The 19,875-nt window shown below is 45.3% G+C and overlaps 1 protein-coding gene across 1 annotated transcript in view; it reads right to left on the bottom strand.

The window, feature by feature from the left end:
- Positions 1-19,067, bottom strand: part of PPP2CB (protein phosphatase 2 catalytic subunit beta) — a 35,140-nt gene extending 16,073 nt beyond the window's left edge. The window contains exons 1-4 of the mRNA XM_050945059.1: positions 18,844-19,067; positions 7,633-7,842; positions 7,226-7,399; positions 5,976-6,065 (exon numbers count right to left, since the gene is read on the bottom strand). Of these exons, the coding sequence (XP_050801016.1) occupies positions 5,976-6,065; positions 7,226-7,399; positions 7,633-7,842; positions 18,844-18,945 (576 nt within the window). The 5' untranslated portion in view covers positions 18,946-19,067. The remainder of the gene's footprint in view (positions 1-5,975; positions 6,066-7,225; positions 7,400-7,632; positions 7,843-18,843) is intronic.
- Between the last annotated feature and the right edge of the window lie 808 nt (positions 19,068-19,875).

Below are 19,875 nucleotides of genomic sequence, written 5' to 3' on the forward strand. Positions count from 1 at the left end.
GCCCGCCTCAGTGGGGTCCTGGGGAAGCCACCGGGTCCTGCACCCTCACTTTCCAGTCAGATGTGACTCTTAGCCAGCCAGTAAAACAGAGGTTTATTCGATGACAGGAACAGGTCTAAAACAGAGCTTGTAGATACAGCGAACCAGACCCCTCGGCCGGGTCCATTCTGGGGGGCAGTGAACCAGACCCCCACGTCTGCACTTCACTCCTCGACCCCAGCCAGCTCCAGACTAACAACCCCTCCCAGCCCCTCCTCAGCCCCTTTCCCAGGCCAGGAGGTCACCTGATCCCTTTGTCTCCAACACCTTCAGCTGGCACCTTTGCAGAGAAGGGGCCCAGGCCATCAGTTGCTAGGAGACAGAGTGCCAGGCATTTAAGTGCACTGTCCCTTTGCTCTTCAGCAATCACACACCCTTATCCCACCACCTAGATACTTAAGAACTGCATAGGGGACACTGAGGCACCAACACAGTATTCAGAGGAAACATCAAGAACATTCCCAGTTCATCATAAGAAGGTTTCTCTCTATGTCTATATTATATAAATAAACTACTGTTATTATCTGAGGTCTTGGCCACCGGTCCTGCTCAGGCCACTGCCAGCTGAGTAAATGAAACCCCAAACTGGCAGCGGGCTGGTGGCTGGAACCCTAGACAAGGATCCCAGGCCCTGCTCAGCCCGCTGCTGGTCTGGGGTTCTGACCACCAACTCCTGCCAGCCAGGATCCCTGCCGCCAACCCCCCCTCAGCCCGCTACCAGCCTGGGATTCTGCTCACCCAGGCTGGCAGGAGGCAGAGTGGGGCTGGCGGCTGAGCTCCTGACTGGCAAGGGGCTGGCAGCCGGAACCCCGGAGTAGCAGTAGGCTGAGTGCTGCTGGCACCCCAGACTGGCAGCAGTCTGAGCCACTCAACCCCCCACCGGCCCTGCTCAGCCCGCCACCAGCCCACTCAGCCCGCTGCCGGCTGAGTGAATGGAACCCCAGGCTGACAGCAGGTTGAGTGGTTCAGCTGGCCTGCTCAGCCCACTGCCAGCCTGGAGTTCCTTGAGGGTCCCCAGGCCAGCAGCAGGTGCTGAGTGGGGCCGATGGCTGGTATCCCAGCTGGCAATAGGGCAGCAGCCGGAACCCCAGAGCAGAGCTGGGCTGAGCCGCTCAGCCTGCTGCTGCATACCATCAAAAATCAGCTCACCTGCCACCTTTGACACGTGTGCCGTAGGTTGCTGACCCCTGCTTTATACACTAGTAAGAAGATGAGCATATTATAGTTGTTGGAGGGTTTTTATCAAGAGTAACAGGCTATATGAAAGTCAGTCAACATTTTTTGTTTCTCTGATGAAAACTGGCCCACTCCCTGCCTTTAACCAAACCTGTCACTAATAATTGTCAACAACTTAATTTTCTGTTTTTGGCTAAGATATTGATTTTTTTTTTTTTAAAAAAAATATTGAAATTGGATTCAGGATTGTTAGCAAGAATTTTTGGCAAACAAAGTTGTTAAATGACAATCTAAATGGCAACACAGTACTGCTTTCATGCTTGGCTCACCCCCCAGCCTGCTGGTCCAACAGCTGCAATAGACCCCAAAATCCACTTCTTGGGGTGCAGAGTGGCAACAGAAGCAGCAAACCCTCAGGTGCAATCACACGCCAGTGGGCACCACCACCAGCCTTACGGACCATGGTGAAGTTAGCACAGCATCTGATCTCAGACAGGTCACCCATGGAGCCACAGCAGCTCATCTTGCCCTGTGCAGCTCCCCCCCAGATGAGATGGATCGCTGGCAGCTGCCAGCCCGGGGAGAGGCGAGGCGCTTCCCAGCTAGGGTGGCCAGATCCAGATGTCCTGACTTTATAGGGTGAGTCCTGATATTTGGGGCTTTGTCTTATATAGGCACGAATTACCCCCACCTAGAGTGACCAGACAGCAAGTGTGAAAAATCAGGACAGGCAGTGGGGGCGGGGGGAGAGGGGGTAAAAGGAGCCTATATAAGAAAAAGACCCCAAAATTGGGACTGTCCCTATAACATAGGGATATCTGCTCACCCCACCCCAAGTCCTGATTTTTCACACATCTGGTTAACCCCAGCCAAGCCCTGTGTGACATTCCAATCCTGCCTCGCTGCCCAGGAAGTGAGTTACTTTCACTTTCATTCCTCAGCAGGCAGCCAGTCAGCCTCCCCTCCCCCCCAGCACCTCACCCAACCCAGCCCTGACAGAGGGGAGGGAGGAGAGAGAGAGGAGTGCTCCTGGGGAGGAGGGAGAAAAAGGAGGGGGTGCTCCATGGGGCGGGGGGGAGAAGAATGGATGTTATGGGGGACAACAAAGGATACTGGTTCCAGAGCCACAGAGCCTGCCTCACCTGACCTCAGCTGGGGGGAAAGAGTCACACACACAGGTGAGCTCCTTTCCCAACCCCTACCCCCACCCCTTCCCAGAGACCCCAGCAGCCAATCCCATTCCTCAGACTGTGCTGCATTCGGCTCTCTCTAGGACCCAGCAGCCCTGCTTCTACACTGTCTGGGCTGCCTGCAGAGTGGTGCCCCGAGGGAGAATGAGGCCCTATGCCGCTGCCTATTCTGCCTATGCCTAAGGACGGCCCTGGTGGTGGAGTCAGACAGTGGGATATTTCTGCTTACTGCTAAATGATGAACTAGCAATTGATTGAGCCCTCAAGGGTTAACTCTCACACTCTACAGGGCAGCAGGAATGGAAGGAAGGGAGACAGCAACACCTTGTGTGTGTAAGAGAGATGTGCATTTCTCCTTTAAGTACCCTGACCCTATTCTTAAGTACACTGCCTTGTTAATTAGATTAGCCTGCTGAGACTGCAGCTGCTGTCAGCAAGCTCCCTCTGTCCTGAGCCCTGTCGGGTGTCCTCCCTGCTCTATGGAAGATGGGGTAAGCGGGGTGCAGGAACCTCGGGGAACAGCTCCAAGGCAGAGGGCAGGAGCAGCACATGACAGTGGGGGGAGGGACAGCTAAACTGCTGGCAATCGATAGCCTGTTGGACAGCTGCTGCACAGGAACTTAGGGGAGCTGATAGGGGGCTGCCGGTCCACCCTGATTTTAAGCCCCCACCAGCAAGCTGCAATGGTCTGCTCTTCCTGCAAGTAATGGACAAAGCAGGCGGCTACCAAATGACGTTAGAAGGGAGCATTGCACAACTTGAAACGAGCACGTTCCCTAATTGATCAGCAACATAACAACGAAACAATGTCAACTGGGATGACTTTAAGTGAGGAGTTACTGTACTTGACCACATCATGGGTAAGAAAACAAATTATGAAAATTATACTGATGTAGGCATAAATAACTATAGAATCATAGGGTTAGAAGGAACCACAAGGGTCATCTAGTCTAAGCTCCTGCCAAGAGGCAGGATTTATGTCTAAAGCATCTAATATGAGAGAGAGTCAGAGTCTAGTTCCATCAAGTCATCTCCTGTCCTTTTGTAGAGGTTCCCATATCTCAGCAGGAGCAACCAGAATTCCATTCCCAAAATGAAGTTATTCTATCATTTAACTAGTTTATATTAGTTGTGCCTATTATTTCAGTCAGTTACCTAGTCCATGCATCAGTCAGTGTATTTTGCTGACAAGAGAGCAAGTGTGTATGTACAGCACTAGCCAGTAAATTTCATTCCTGACTAGACAGCTACTCTGACAGAGTTTGGCCCCATCACATTTGCTAAAGCTCAAAAAGTTGTGAAAAAAGTATTAGAGCCACTAGCTGCAAGGCAGATCCATGCCCTTCTGGCTAGTGAAAGCCAGCAGAGAACTATGGCCACTACTAAAAGTTAAAGGAAAAAAGTCAAAGAAGGAGAGCTGCCAGGCTCCTTGAAAAACAAACAGAGTAGATTACCCAATCCCCTGAATTCAATACTACAAATTGAAAACATCAATCACTGTCCCACTTCTACCCATGTACTGCTGGCAAAATAATTAAGCAGAAACCACCAAATGCCAACATCTGATGTCACCCAACATCCTGCATGTCTCAGTTACAATTCAGACAAGGGTAGAGCACAAATATATCCCTTGAATCACCAACAGATGACCTCTTTTTGGCAACTACAAGCAGGATAAAAAGGCTGTGAAAACCAAGTTGACAAGTAGAAAAGGGGCAGAGCTCTGGTGCGGAGTCCAATGTATTCTCCACCTGGCTACTTAGGGTACATCTACACTGGAATAAAAGACCTGTGGCATGGCTGTGGCTGGTCTGGGTCAGCTGAGCTGTAAAATTGATGTAGTTGTTCAGAATCTGGGACCCCACAAGGTGGGAGGGTCCTAGAGCCTGGGCTGGCACCCAAGCCTGAAAGTCTACACTGCGATTTTACAGCCCAAAAGCCCAAGCCAAAGACAGCTAACCCAAGCCAGGCATGAACATGGTGTGCATCTTTGATTCCAGTGTAGACAAACCCTTAGAGCAGTGGTTCCCAACCTTTTCTGGGTGGCAGGCACCAGACAACAAGCCACCGAGGACCATGGCCAGCGGACAAGCATCTACTGAAACGCCACCGAGAAGCGACACCTCTTGATGACGTCGCTTTTTGGTGGCATTTCGGCAGATGTTTGTCCGCCAGCCAGTACGCTGGCACTCATAGATGCCCCAGTGGGCACCATGGCACCCGCAGGCACCACACTGGGGACCACAGCCTTAGAGGATGCAGGAGAAAAAACAGAGTGGCTTCTACTTTGGAGCTGGCCCAGCTCTTCAATTGTCTCTAATCTGCCTGAGCCAGGCTCCACGTACTCTGCAGCAAAATGGAGCTAAAATTTTCCAGAGACTCCATAGAGGTTTTTGCTGAATTAAATATAAAAAATCAGTCAGTGATCCCTGCTATTTAATCTGATGTTCAATTTTATGTTTTCCATATTTTCAGTTTTCCATATGCTGCAGATTTTTGCACTGACAATGTCTAATCACACTGTAGAAGTTGCTAGGGAAACGAGAGGTTTTGGAACGCTGGGAATTGTAGCATCAGCGAGATGAACAAGCATATTAGCTAGATATTTCTGTTAAACTGATCGATGGTTAAATTTTGCATTTAAACCACTTCCTCTTGCTTTCCAAGTCAACAAGTCTAAAGCGTATGGGGCAGTTCCCACAGTCTCTCTTTCCAGGTGTAGTCTGCTTGAATCTTCGCTGCACTGTTTTACACGGATTACATTTTTAAGCATATCTTTGCTACTATAAGAGCTAGGATACATATGTTGTTTTTTCTGTGAAAACTCAGATACCAGACAACAACAATTTTATGTCAAGACTCAAGTTTCACAGAAAAGCCAAACAGCCATGAAATCTCAGAATATCTGAGTCCTTTGACTAAAGTAGTGGGTATTCTATTTGGAGCTTCCCATTCCTCCTGGGAGAGATGTATGCTTCACTTTTTCCTCTCAGATGGATGCTAGAAGAGACTTTGCTATCCTTCACACTTCACTCTCAAGAAGTATCATTTTGATTTGTTTCTATCCCTCAGTCTATTTTGCATGCACTCTCTCCTCCTCTGTTTGGTTTGTCTTTCCTGCTCCCCACAGAATTATGTCCTTGCTGCAAAGTAAAGTTGACCAAATTCTTGTAAATTGCACTCCACTACAGGTAACCTATTTAACAGGGCAACTTGAGCAGAAGTGGCTTTTATTCACATGGTAAGCAGGAACTTGTTTAACCCGAGATGTGCAAACCAGTACACACGCTTCCCTATCCAAATATTTCATCAATTTTGGGGCTGATGAGGTATCAAAGTCAGAGAAGATAAGAGCATGGGAAATACTACTACCTCTTCCTTTGCCAATTCTGCTGTCATAACATACTGGTTTGGTTTATTTATTTAAAACTACAATATCTGTCTGTTACAATCTACTGTATCACTATGTACCTCACTTTAGAATATCAGATTTCAAAATAGAGGATAAATGTGCATATAAAAATACCCGAACGTATTTGTAAAATCACAGCGCATTTCCTTTCAGGTTACCTCATGTGGAACTTCCTGTAGACGATCCAGAGCTCTGATATGATCCAGTGTATCTATAGATGGAGAGAGACCCCCATGGAGACAGAATATCTGTCCAGGAACAAAAAAATAATATTGATTCTGACCAAGAAAAGACCTCAATTTGAAAAGTAAAATTAACTAGCTTATGCTTATCACTGTTCAGATTCACAGCATTCCAAACCTCATGGCACAGAACACAGTTCTCACACTCAAAAATTAATTCCACTAAAAGGAACACACAGAATTCTGTAAGTGGTGAAAATCACCAAAGAAAGGTAATATTTCTTCACTTCCATTTCAGAAATATTTTGACTCCCATAGCACTTAACACATAGGGTACAACCTGCATGTGAATCAGGAGGGGACTCCAGCCTATTGAGGTGGTAGGTTAGGGAAGCAAAGTAAAATCCTGCACTAGTTAGGACAGCAGGACCCAAGATGGGATGGAAAGAGCAGCCCTTCCTTCCTGGGCTCTACCACACACTAACTGACCTGGTTGCAGCTTCTCAACCATATTCTCCTCCTACTCTCACATACCACTCAGTTCTGGGACAGTACATGTGGAACTTCAAAACAGCACTGTTTCCACACCTCTGAAGCTGTCTTTCAGAGTGCTGTAGAGGCAGCTTGGAAAAGGAAGCACTCACAACAGTGTCCGATTCAATTTAGCACAAGTCCCCACAAATCCGCACTTGAACCAGCCTAGGTTTACTTTGGTCATGACTCCAGTCCAAATCTAGGTGGACTGCAGTCAGAAATCACTAGGTTCTGAGTAAAAGTCAGACTCAGTGCCACAATTAATTTTTCAAGTCATTCTGGAAGCTGTTGTGCACGATATCTGGTTGTGGCCACAACCAGAACTATACTTATGACATCTTTCACAATGAATTTGTTATTATAAATGGCATGTAGCAAATCAAGGCCAGGAACAAAATAATACTCTAACTTGTAAACAGAATGGAAAACAAACTGCTTTAAAAAAAAGGTTCTATGGGTATAAGAGTTAGAAGTACAATAAAGAGGCCTCAGTGAATAAAAGACTGAGCTGATTCTCACTAATGTTACAAACATGTGTTAGACTCTAAGCATGACACACAAGCAGAGCTCTGAAAAGGAGTTTGAGGCCATCTATTCTTAGGAGGTCTGACCAGATAACTGAAGTACTCCCATCTGACCTTAAAATCTATGAGTAAGATCTATTATCCCCTGCAGAATACACAAAAGCTTACCTGGCCATCTACTAGAGCTGTAAGTGGAAGATAATCAAACAGATCTGTGAAATACTTCCAAACATTGGCATTTCCATACTTTCGTAGACACTCATCATAAAAGCCATATACTTGTGTGATTTGTCTGCTCTCATGATTTCCTCTCAGTATTGTAATGCGTTCTGGATAACGCACCTAGCAATGGAAAGAGAACAATCATTTAAAACATCATACAATAGATTTCTGATTAGTGTTAACTGCATGCCATTCTGAACATGTAAAAAAATATTAAGCTTCTTGTTGACCACTAACAAAAAGTGAAATCTTCTAGTCTGCAAACATTTCAGCTCATTCCTCCAGCCCCCCCAATTTGTTTCAGAACTCTTGCAATGTGAGGGGTTTTATACTTTCTTAAAAGAAAAGTGTACCTTTAGTGCTACAAGAAGAGTCACTGTTTCCACCGAGTAATAGCCTCTATCCACATAGTCTCCCATGAACAGGTAGTTTGTGTCTGGCGATTTCCCACCAATTCTGAAGAGTTCCATAAGATCATGGAATTGACCGTGGACATCCCCACACACTGTAACAGGGCAACGCACCTCCTGCACATTTGATTCTTTTGTAAGTATTTCTTTAGCCTAATAGAAGACAGAGATAACATTTAGGACAAGAGGTAAGGTAAACCATATTTTGTAAACAGATTCAGTAAGTTGTTTCAGTGCCTACATGTTACAATCCCCATTTCCTGATAGGTTGAGATACAGGGAAAAACCACGTTGTGATATAAGCAGAGCTGTAATGCATGATGCAAATTGCTGTGGGGAGAGCTGGCCAACCTTATATACGGCTGGAGGTCAAATCATTGGGATTTTATTGCACTGTCAATGTTTTGAGCACATTAGTTTTCTACACAAGGAAATATGCACACAGTGCAAAAAGTGTTGACAAAATACTCATAGGTTCACAGATTTTCAGACCAGAAAGGACAATCATCTAGCCTGACTTCCTATATAACTTAGGCCAGAAAAACAGCCAAACGTGATTTAAACATTTTAAGTGATTCAGAATCCACACATCCCCCAAAATGTTGTTTTCTAGAAGATAACTGCTTACTGTTACCTCACTTCAAGTTTGAATTTTTCTAGCTTCAATTTAACGCCACAGGATTTTGTTATACCTTCTTCTGCTAGATTAATCAGCCCTCTGCTATCGCATAGCTTTCCCATACAACAGCTAGTTGTAGATCATGATCAAGTCACCTTTCAACAGTCTCTTAGAAAAAGCTACAGTTGTTCTTGTGGCTCTGAATCCTCTCTAATTTGTCAATATTGTTTTTGAAAAGCAGATATCAGAACAGAAAACAATATTCCAGTACATTTCAGAAGTGCAGAACACAGTAGCAAATGTCTCCCTATTTAAGTCCAATTGATTTTGAAAGAACTAATGGTTCTTAAAAAAATATCCTTTGCATCTTGATGGCAGATTACTCCTGTCAACTGAATTACACCAGAATGCACTAACATTCCGAAACATATAAGTATGTTCAAAAAAAGTTTAGATTGTAGTCATGCATTCCAAAGTAACAAAACACAAGATTTATGGTTGCCCCTGCAATTTTAATTCTGTCCCCTTGTGTGTCCACCCTGTGCACTGAATGAGGTAAGAGTCTTCTCAGGGAAACTATATGATTGAAGTATATTAGATAATGTTTTCACCTCTTAGCTCATAGAGCCGAGAAGCGATTAATACAATAGTCTTTAATCCTATACTACCACAATGAATATACACAAAGGGACCAAATTACAGTCATGCAGGCAATTGTAAAAGTGGCATCTCCTAATTTTTCAGTGCTTGATTTTGCAACCCAAGTAACTTTTCAAAGGGAGCTTTTTGTATGAAATAGTTATATGTTAATATGCAATCTTTTAGGTTTCTTTCAAAAGGAAAAAAAATGTATCAACAACTTATTACATAAAAGTGTAACAGCCCTCTACCTCCATCATGTATCAGCAGGCTCTGACTTCTGAAACTTCAGCTCTGCAGCCGAGACAGCTACCATTTGAGCTACAGGACTAACTACAGTAGCTGGCAGCAGGACAAGGTGTGACCCAGGAACCTCTTTCTGTCAACTGGTAGAAAGCACTAAGTTTTACAGGGATCCCCTGAGTCAAGATTATGCACAAACAGTCCACCAAAGGGTGGCATGGAACACTATGGAGAGTGTATGGACAGATAATATTTAAGAGGTTACATATGTATACTAAACTTTATGATCTTAAGGCCTTGAAGTTAGAGGCAGGTCACTAGTAAGTGGTGTGTGTCAGATAGGTTCTGTTCAGGGAGAGGCTAAAGGCTTATCTCTGTCTTGTGTCACTGTGAGACACAATGTAAGTCACCACCAGCTAATTAAGACTGCAAAATATCTGTGGAAAAGAACACAGATGCAAGGTGTCTGGTTTATGAAAAAAGATCAAAAGGACTGTTTTGAGATACACAATATCCTTTACTTAGGGAAAAGCTGGCAGGCAATTGGCTCATGAAAAGAAGGTCACAGACAGACCTGGCTGAAAAATGCTGGAAGGACTTTGGGGTGACTGTTACTCCATAAAACAAAAAAAACCTAGTTAAACAAATCCAGGTTCTAAAATGTATGTTATAATTTTATATGTAACCATTTGTTTCCAATGCTTCTACTTGCCACCTTTTGAATCTCTTATCTTTGTTAAAAAAAACAAACTTTTACTTATTTTCACTAAAAAGATATTTAAATACAGTCCTGTGTTAAATGAAGCCATGATCTGAGATAACACTGGTAAACTGATGTGTACTGTTCTTTTAGAAAGAGCATACCTATGACTGCTGAAACTGTCCAGTGGACCAAAGGCTACACACTCGAGGGAGATGCTTGGCAGACCTGGGGTCAGAGCATACCCATCGCTAACTTGCTGAGGGACAGCAAAGCCTGCACAGGCCTAGAGGGGAATGCTTGTGTTGCCCCTGGCTAGTGGAGCTGACCCACAGCAAGCCCAGAGGAAGGTTCCTTACATTCCTGGGTGGCAGCAATTAAGGGGAAGGTGGGCTAGGTCCAGGAGGTGGCATTCTCTTCCTCCCCTCCTCCAGCAAATGCAAGACTCACCCATGTGGTGTTGGAGGAAACTAGAACACTGAGGCTGGGGGAGGAGGGTGGAGATAGGAAGGACTCCAGTTACTGCAGCAACTCCCAGGCATTCCTAGTGCTGAAGGTGCTGCTGCTGCTTTAGTAACTGCATGGGCCTAGCTCTTGATTGATTTAATTTTAAGTTATTTTAGTAGACGACGTTTTCCTGAGGAGTGCAAGTGAGAGAAGGGAAACAGCAATTTAACAGTTTAACTGAGCTAAATGCAAATGTTCTTAGGAAACTAGAAAAAAGGGGCAGCTGTGGATAAAGACAGCTAAGAGATGGGATACAACAATATTTCTCTCACCAACCCTGTCAGCTGGTTCATGCCTCCAAAATTTTAAAAGCGCAATTAGCACCCCCATCTGATTAACCCACAGTTGATAGATCTACTGTTATAGACCAGAAACTGGCTAAGACACAGGAAGGAGCAGGAACAGTCAATTTTCATCTTAGCAAAAGGTTAACAGCCGAGTGCCTCAACGTTCCATTCTCAGTTGAGTGTTAAATATCAGGAAAGGGAGGTGAACAGTGAAATAACTTTGTATTCTGCAAATTTTGCTAACATTAATCAAGTGCAAAGGACTATGAGAAACTTCAGAGATGTAATTAAGCTACATGATGGGCAAATCTCTTGATGAGCTACATTAGCCAAGCCCAAACAAATGTTTGCCAGGAATGCTATCCAACGAACAGCCTTAGCAAATGGACAGGCTCAATATTCTCCATCCAGCCCTTCCTCTGTTTCTATTTTAATCTTCCCCACGTTTGTAAGCTTTTGCATTGATCTAAACCACAAGCTTATCTCCGGTTCATCCTGTTTGCTTATAACTGTACTTGTCAAGTTTCAGAAAACAAAAAACACCCCCCTTTCCTCATTTATTCTAGGTCCTACCTTTTATTCCAAATTTGAGGGCTACTTTTTATATATTTTGGGGGTGGAGGTGGGAGAGTAGCTTAGTCCTACTAAATAAAAAAAAATTCCTGTTTTCTCTAGGATCCTAAGCTAATTCAGAATCACAATGCTCTTGTAAATAAGAACAACTTCCTCCTGCCGGTCCTACAGAGCTGAATCAATGACAAAGTGAGTCATTTATAGGTAAGCGTGGCATTTAATATAGCTCTTGATCTGAACGTCACACAGTAGACACTGTTGTACCATGTCCACGATCCTGCATTTTACCCAAGCAATACGATGTGTAAGTAATGTTTGCTTATCCTTACAGCCCATTTTCTAAGAAAGTCCAGGCAGCTCTAATCTAATTATTTATACCGTACTCTTCACAGCAGCATCTGAACTATTCTATATACCTTTAGCTGCTTTTGGCTCAGAAAACTGTGGGCGTTTAAGACGTTCCTAATAGAAATCTAGCATTCTGGGATTTTTAAGTTCCAGAATCCATTCGTCGCACTGGGCCTGTGAACACTTTTACATATGCAGACTTGTCCTACAATTCAGCATCTGCTGCTTTGGCACTGTAACTTCCACATTCAATTGCATGGAAATACAGTCTCAGGTGGGACATGAGAAGGAGGCGGCTCCACACATGAAGAGGTTTCATGTCCTTCTATCACCAAACTGAGCTACAAGAGAGAAAGAAAACTCTGGGACCGCCCCAGCTCTACCCATTGGCTATATAATGTTATAGGGGAGGGGAAGGCTGAGAAACCTTCATGCGATTAAATGTACTTTGGATTCTCTGGAGCTGGAACGGACATTCCAGTGCCAGGCTCACCATTTTCCACTTATTTTATGGACAAGAGAATTGCCACAGTGGTGCAGAGGCTGGAATGCAATACAAACCAGTGTTTTCTGTACGGAGTGTACAACATACGGAAGTCCATGATAGATATCATGAGTCGACAGGGTATGCAGAAACAGCTAGTTTTACAGACCCAAGTGATAACTACTGCAGAAATCCCTGAAATAAAGGGGCATGAAGAGTGTAAGGCATCAACAACCATTCTAGGGTTCTCAAACAGACTTTATTCTTTTCCTCAATCAAGTCAGAGTTCTACCACTGAAAAATCAAGTCATACTCTGGGACCACACAGGTCACTGTCAGTCACATGGGCAATTTTGTTGATATCACCTATTCTGGTCTTTAAAGGTTAGTGATGCCAGTGTATCAAAGTGGAACTATGATGACACAAATATAGCATTTGACTTAAGTGCAAAATTACTGAAGATAGGCAATAAGAGAGCAAAGCTATGAGATCAAAACTTTGTTTAAAGTTATACCAATTTTTAAACGTGTTATGTAAAGTCTCTGCTCAAATGCAATTGTAAGATCTGGAACTTGTATCATTAAGTTCTGCAACCTTTCTGCAGACATTGTAACTTCAGTGATTGTTAGCATAGCCTCTGCAAGCTCTGTAACCTTTGCAAGTTACCACTTGTATGAACTTCCAAGCTTTGTAATATCCCATCACTCAGAGAGAGTGTTAAAGAGGGAGTGTGTGGGGAACATAAGGGAGTGTATGTGGGACTAGGTGGAGAGGAACTGCAAGGAGAAGAGAGCCTGGAGACAGGTGTGCCTGATGTAATCTGCCCTGAGAAGGCAATCACAGAGTGCTGTAAAGAAAAGATGAATGAAAGGTACAGGGATTGGGAAAGCTTCGTGGTAAGGGACACAGAAGAAACACTCTGTGTACGTGACAAGAGCGCCCAGTTCCAAAATAAAAGGAAGCAGTCATGCACACAAGCGGCTGCTCCTTGACCTGCTCAGCAGCCTGTATTTGTGACCGCAGGCGGACATACCAGATCTACCACGCTTCGGTTTCTCAGCCTCCATGCTGTCTCCGGTAACACTCTGCCTGTGTAAGTGTGTGGGTGCATGAGGGTATGAATGCAGTGAATGTGTGCGTGTATGAATAAGCTCCATCTCTTTTCTCTCTGACCTAACAGTGGCATTGTAACAAAACTAACACAAGTGTGACCCTGGGTTGGTTTTTAGGGGAACAGAGGCAACAAAACTGACTACATTTCAAGAAGTTACAAGTAGCTTTAGACACTACAACTGCCCCCAAGCCTTCTTGCTAGTTATATTGTGGTATTTTCTTGTTTCAAACATGAATCACATAAAGGAGAAACTATGTATAGTCAGTCTGAATGATCCCATGTGTAGTCAAAATTAAAACTGAAAAAAGAAAGTTTCACTAATGTATCCTGAGAAAGGTCCCCAAAGAGAGATGGGTGGTAGGCAAGGACTGGAACTGAACAGAAATAGCCTATGACAGTCTGTAGGATCCACCAGCCTAATGCAATTCCAGCCCATGCTTGTGAGAAGGAAAGTGGGGAAAAGGAGAGTGTCAGATTATATTGACAGGATTGGTGAGGCACTGAATCAGTAGAAGAGAAAAAAATTCATCTGCAGGAAAAGCATGCTTTCTTTTTGGAAGGCTCCAAGGACCTCTGATGCTGGTAGAGAGGTCAATTGTCTGCAATGATCTTGCAACACTGTATTTATTTATTTAATTAGCTGGATCTTACAGACCCAAGGCGCAACAGCTAGCACTAATGTCTGACGAAGTGGGCATTCAACCACGAAAGCTTATGCTCCAATTCAACTGTTAGTCTATAAGGTGCCACAGGACTCTTTGTTGCTTTTTACAGCTAGCGCTAGAATCCCTGACGGTAAGGAGTGCCTCGTCCATTTTCAGGCTGAAGAGCTCAGATCCTGCAAACAGTATCCTTAATGGCCATTTGCAGCTGCTTTGATATACCCAACTGTTGTAACCAGGATGCTCTGTGCACTGTGATGGCTGTGGCCACCAGAGGCATCTAAGTCTACCTGAAGAGCTGTCTTCACCACCTGTAGTCCATCTGTCATAATGTCTCTAAGCTCCACTCTATTCTCTTGTGGAATCTTCTTGAGAAAAGGTGTTATCTTATCCCATGTAAGGAAATCATTTCAACAAAAGAGCTTAGAATTTGGTGATACACATTTGGAGAGTTGCAGAATAAGCTTTTGTACCTAACAACATCAGCCTGTTTGTCCATTATCCTCCTTTTACACACACAGCCTTTGGAGGTCCCATTTACATAGATTTCTCCCATACCACATGGCCAACTAGCGCAAATTGTGTCAGTAAGATCAGAAGAACCCAAAGCCCTTATGTGGGACATGGTTCTTACCTTCACTCTTGTATGTCAGGGAAAAAAGAGGCTGGAGTGAGTCACAGATCTTTTGCTAGTTTGAGGACCTCTTCATAGAGGGGCACTGCCACCCTGCTTGTGTTGAAAAGTTTGTGCCTTCTCTGACAATAATGTTTCTATATTTAACATGTTAGCTGTTCTCTGCAGAAAGTCTTGGACTGCTCTAACGTAATCACACAGGGAGACTGGATTATAGTGTAACTGCTTCATCTGGTGATGAGGGGCAAGTAGACCAGTTGCAGGTTCTGGGTTATCAGTGCAGTTATCTCAGGGATCCTCAAAATTTTCCTCCACCTCCTGCATTTCAACACTTCTAGCCAGTTTTGACTTGCCTGGAAAAGAGAACTATGAGGGGCGTTGCCTCTGGGAGGTTGAGCAGGGAGAATCCACATTGTCCAGTACAGTCAGCGTATTCCACAAGGATACAGCTAAGGAGGTGTGGGAACCAAGGGAGAGGAGTGACGGCGCAAGGGAGACATTGTGTGCATCTGAGGTACTCAGATTTATTTTTGAGGATGACCCCCAATGTGACCCTTTGATCAATCTCTGATGATCACAAAGACAACACTGAATCTTTCTGTTCCAGAGAAGGTTGAGAGGGTCAGGGTTCTGGGGAGGGCTTAAAACTCAGCTCTGAGAAGGAAGAGAAGTATGTTGGATCAAAAAGGGTACTGACTGTCTACATGCCATGGTATCTGGCAGACACTGGAACAATGGTGCAGTATCGTACTGGGGAGGCAACTGGTGTTAAGGAGGTGTTTCAGTACCCTTCCGTCATAACCCACACCAAGTCCAACACAAGGGACTCCAACCTTGGTGTCATTAGAATATCCCCTTACACTATCATTGGTACCAACATCAGTGCTGATACCCAAGCTAGTATCAACGCTGTGGACACCAGCTCAAGGCTCCAATACATCTCAGGAATTGCTGCCAAGGTCAACTGAGAAGTCCAATCTGAAGAGGACCAATATACTGAACAACTGGGGTTGTGGATTTTCCCCAGACAGAGCACACATCAGGTTTGGCTGTCATGGACATGACACCACCACAGGCTAGCAGGGATTGAAGCCTGAGGCGTTTGATTCCTCTTGAGGGGTGAACGGTACCTCAGCACTGACTGGCTGGTAATGACCAAAAAAGGCTGCCACTTGTTATCTAAACTTACTAAAAAACTGGGTTAAGAACTAGAGGAAAATTTAAATTTGCATTGTGAAGTCAAGGAGCTATAAGAGAGCAGAACAGAGCCAAGTTTCCACTTATTGCCTTGGATAAGGGATCTCACAAGACTGGGTGACAAAATGGCAGCTGAAATTCAATGGTGATAAATGCAAAGTAATGCACACTGGAAAACAATCCCAACTATACATATAACATGATGGAGTCTAAATTAGCTGTTACCACTCAAGAAAAAAATCTTGGAGTCGAGGGTAGTTCTCTGAAAATATCTAATCAATGTGCTGCAGCAGTCAAAAAAGCTAACAATGCTGGGAATCATTTAGGAAAGGGATAGATAATAAGATAGAAAATATCATGTTGCCTCTATATAAATCCATTGTCCACCCACATCTTGAATGCTGCATGCAGATGTGGTTGCCCCATTTGAAAAAAAAAAAAGATATATTAGAATTGGAAAAGGTAGAGAAAAGGGCAACAAAACCGATCAGGGGTATGCAACAGCTTCCAGATGAGGAAAGATTAATAAGACTGGAGGGGATATGATAAAGGTCAATGAAATCATGACTGGTGTGGAGAAAGTAAATAAAGAAGTGTTATTTACTCCTTCTCATAACCAAGAACTAAGGGTCACCAAACAAAATTAATAGGCAGCTGATTTAACAGACTAGGATAGTTCAGTGGTTTGAGCATTGGCTTGCTAAACCCAGGGTTGTGAGTTCAATCCTCAAGGGGGCCAGTTAGGGATGTGGAGTTAAAAAAAACAAACAAACAAAAAACTGTCAGGGACAGTACTTGGTCCTGCTAGTGAAGGCAGGGGACTGGACTCGATGACCTTCCAGGTCTATGAAATAGGTATATCCCCATATATATATATATATATAAAAAAATTCTTCACACACCAAACAGTCAACCTGTGGAACTCCTTGCCAGAGGATGTTGTGAAGGCCAAGATTATAACAGGGTTCAAAAAAGAGCTAGGTAAGTTCCTGGAGAATAGTCTAGCTCAGTGGTTTTAGCATTAGCCTGCTAAACCCAGTGAGTTCAATCCTTGAGGGTGCCATTTAGGGAACTGGGGTAAAAATCTGGGGACTGGTCCTGCTTTGAGCAGCGAGTTGGACTAGATGACCAACTGAGGTCCCTTCCAACCCTAATATTCTATGACCTATTAAACAGGATGGGCAGGGATGGTGTCCCTAGCCTCTGTTTGTCAGAGGCTGGGGATGGATCACTTAATGATTATCTATTCTGTTCATTCCCTCTGAAGCACCCAGCATTAGCCCTGTCAGAAGACAGGTTACTGGGCTAGACAGACATTTGGTGTGACCCAGTATGGCCATTCTTATGTAACAAGAAACCAAGAGGCACTGGGGCCATGCTGCCCTTTATGCCATTAGATGCAAGAACATGAAGGTACCAAAACTGCTGACTCACAAGGTTCCAAACCCACATGTGTATTGTGAGTGGGATCCATAGAGATGATTCTCAAAGAAGCAGCTTAGATTCTGCAGAAGCTATGGCAGTGTTTCCCTCCTCCCACAAATCAGGAAAGCTTCCTAGTCACCAGTGACAAACAGACATGCCTCACTCAGGGGTTTAGCACACTTTCCATGACTAGCATTGAAAACAGTTTTACAATATCTACAATTGGTTTTATTATTAATTATTATTTTTATTACCAAGGCCTCCAGGCCTCAACCATGATTAGCACACCTTTGAGATAGGTGGGTGGTTTCCAATTCCTGTTGAGAGTTTGAAAGGGATCATTGGACCTGTGCATTAATCAGCTACAAGTAATTTTCCTGCTAGTACAGTCTACATAGTTTAGCCTCTCAAATTTAAACTATGAAGAAACATAATTTAAGTTCTGTGAAGACAAGGCTCAATATTATTTAGCTGCCATGGTCTTAGACACTAGGTGAAGAAGACAGAGAAGCTGATCAACACTGATAATTGCAGATACAGAAATAGTGCCAAGCACTTCTAAAAGGTAAGTAAGTTGCTAGTAAGATACTATGTACTTACAACACACACTTACTTTAACCTTACATCAAATATTTTTCTTTGCAGGGATTCCTTTATGTATGATAAATACAGTGCACCCTCTCCAAGTTTACAGCATTGTGTGTACAGAATGAATTGTCAGAAAATTTATAAGTTAGTTTATGTTCAAATTAAGTAAAACTAGGTCCCTTTAAGAAATTTAGCATGGGTCAGTCTTTGTCTGACTAATCAAAATAATGGACTAAAACTACAGAAATTTCTGTATAGAAAATTAAAATCTTGTGCACAGGCTATAAAAACATAAGAACTACCATACTGGGTCGGACCAACACTCCATCTAGCCCAGTAGTCTGTCTTCCGACAGCGGTTAATGCCAGGTGCTTCAGAGGGAATGAACAGAACAGGTAAATCATCAAGGGATCGATCCCATCACCCATTCCCAGCTTCTGGCAAACAGGCTAGGGACAGCACCCCTGCCCATCCTGGATTACAGTCATTGACAAACCTATCCTACTGCATGAATTTATCTAGTTTCTATTTGAAGCAGTTAAATTTAATTAAGCTAAATCATCAACAATTTTACCTAACTGCTAAAATTATATAGACTACTAACCCAGGGAACAGCTCAAATAAATCTTAAATAGGGCTACTGTGATGCCAGAGGTAACTCAACCAACCAAACCACAATCCATTCTGTAGCTAGTGGACATGCATTAATACACTGGCTGTAATAACAGGGTGGTAGGAAGGGGACTGGACAGCTGGTTAGAACAGTCACTGGTAAATTATTTGGCCCATCATTGCTTTTCTGCGGCTACCTGCTTGCCCTGAAAAGTTTCTCCTAGCACAGCAGCCTTGGCTCTCCCGGTGCTGAGACACAAATCCAGAGACACAGAGACTGGGCTAGCCCCCCTCACAAAGCATTGGCAGTGCACAGTCAGGGCCCCCAAATAACCTTCACTCTGCCCTGCGGTGACGTAGCGAAAGGGAAGACTATATGCTCTCAGGGTCCGGGGTGACAGCGACACCCCCGGCGTAGATATCACCCTGTCACTGAGAGGAGCCCCCCCCCGCGGGCAGGCACCAGTGGAGGCTGCCTGACCCCCCCGCCCCCGCGCAGGGCCGGGCCCAGGCGGACTCACCTTCTCGCACAGGCTCCGCACCTGGCTCTCGCCCAGCTGCTTGCACTCGTTGAGCTGCTCGATCCACTGGTCCAGCTCCTTGGAGAAGCCCTTCTCCTCCATGGCGGGGGTGGGGGCGGGGCTCAGCGCCGCGCCGCGCGGTCCCGCCAACGGCCACGGGGCAACGGTGGGTGCGCGAGGCCCGCTGCGCAGCACTGCGCTCCCGGCCCTCCCCGCGCGCCGCGGAATGGCGATGGCAGCCGCCGGACGCTGCGCCCTCGCGGCCCCGCCCCTTGCTCCGCTCCGTTGCTTCCGGCCCCGCCCCTCCTACGGTTGTCGCTTCCGGGAGGGAGGCGGCGCGGGCGGGGGAAGGGACCCTAACGCTGCTTAGCCCCGCCCCCCCCGCGACGCGCCACGCCTAGCTCCCCGGGGTCAGCAGCGCTCCGCTTCCCACAGAGAGGCCGCGGCCGGTGGTGGGGGGAGGGGTGTGTCTGTGCTGGGAGGGGATATATGGGGGGGTCTGTGTACTGGGAAGGGTATATCGGGGTACGGGAAGGGGGTGTGTGCTGGGGTGGGTATTTGGGGGTACGGAAAGGGGGTCTGTGTACTGGGAGGGGTTTCCAGGGGGTGCTGGAACAGGTACCTGTGGCCTCACTCTCAAGGTGGGTGGGGCAGTGTCGCTCCCTGGGATGGTGGCAGGGCAGTTGGCACAGGTCTGGGACACAGTACCAACCGTCAGTCAGTACCTCCCTGCCTCTTCCTCTCCCCAGGACTGGGAGCTGGGGCTTGGGTGGGTGGGATCCGGCAGCTGCAGCTGCAGTGGAGGGACCATCGGGATGTGGAGCCAGCTCTTTCTGAGCTGCAGTGTCTGCTCTGCAAGAATCCTGAACATTTCATCTTATTTGAAAAATCTGCTTGGACAGAGGGTGGAAGATCAAAAAAGGAAATGTTAGGAAAATCCGGATGTATAGTAACCTACGGAGCCACTCTCAGCCCGTCACCCGCACACAGCACCACTCCAAACCCTCCTGCCACAGTGCCACTCGTAATCCC

Source organism: Gopherus flavomarginatus, chromosome 3 (genome assembly GCF_025201925.1).
Source record: "Gopherus flavomarginatus isolate rGopFla2 chromosome 3, rGopFla2.mat.asm, whole genome shotgun sequence".
NCBI classification, from domain to species: Eukaryota; Metazoa; Chordata; order Testudines; family Testudinidae; genus Gopherus; species Gopherus flavomarginatus.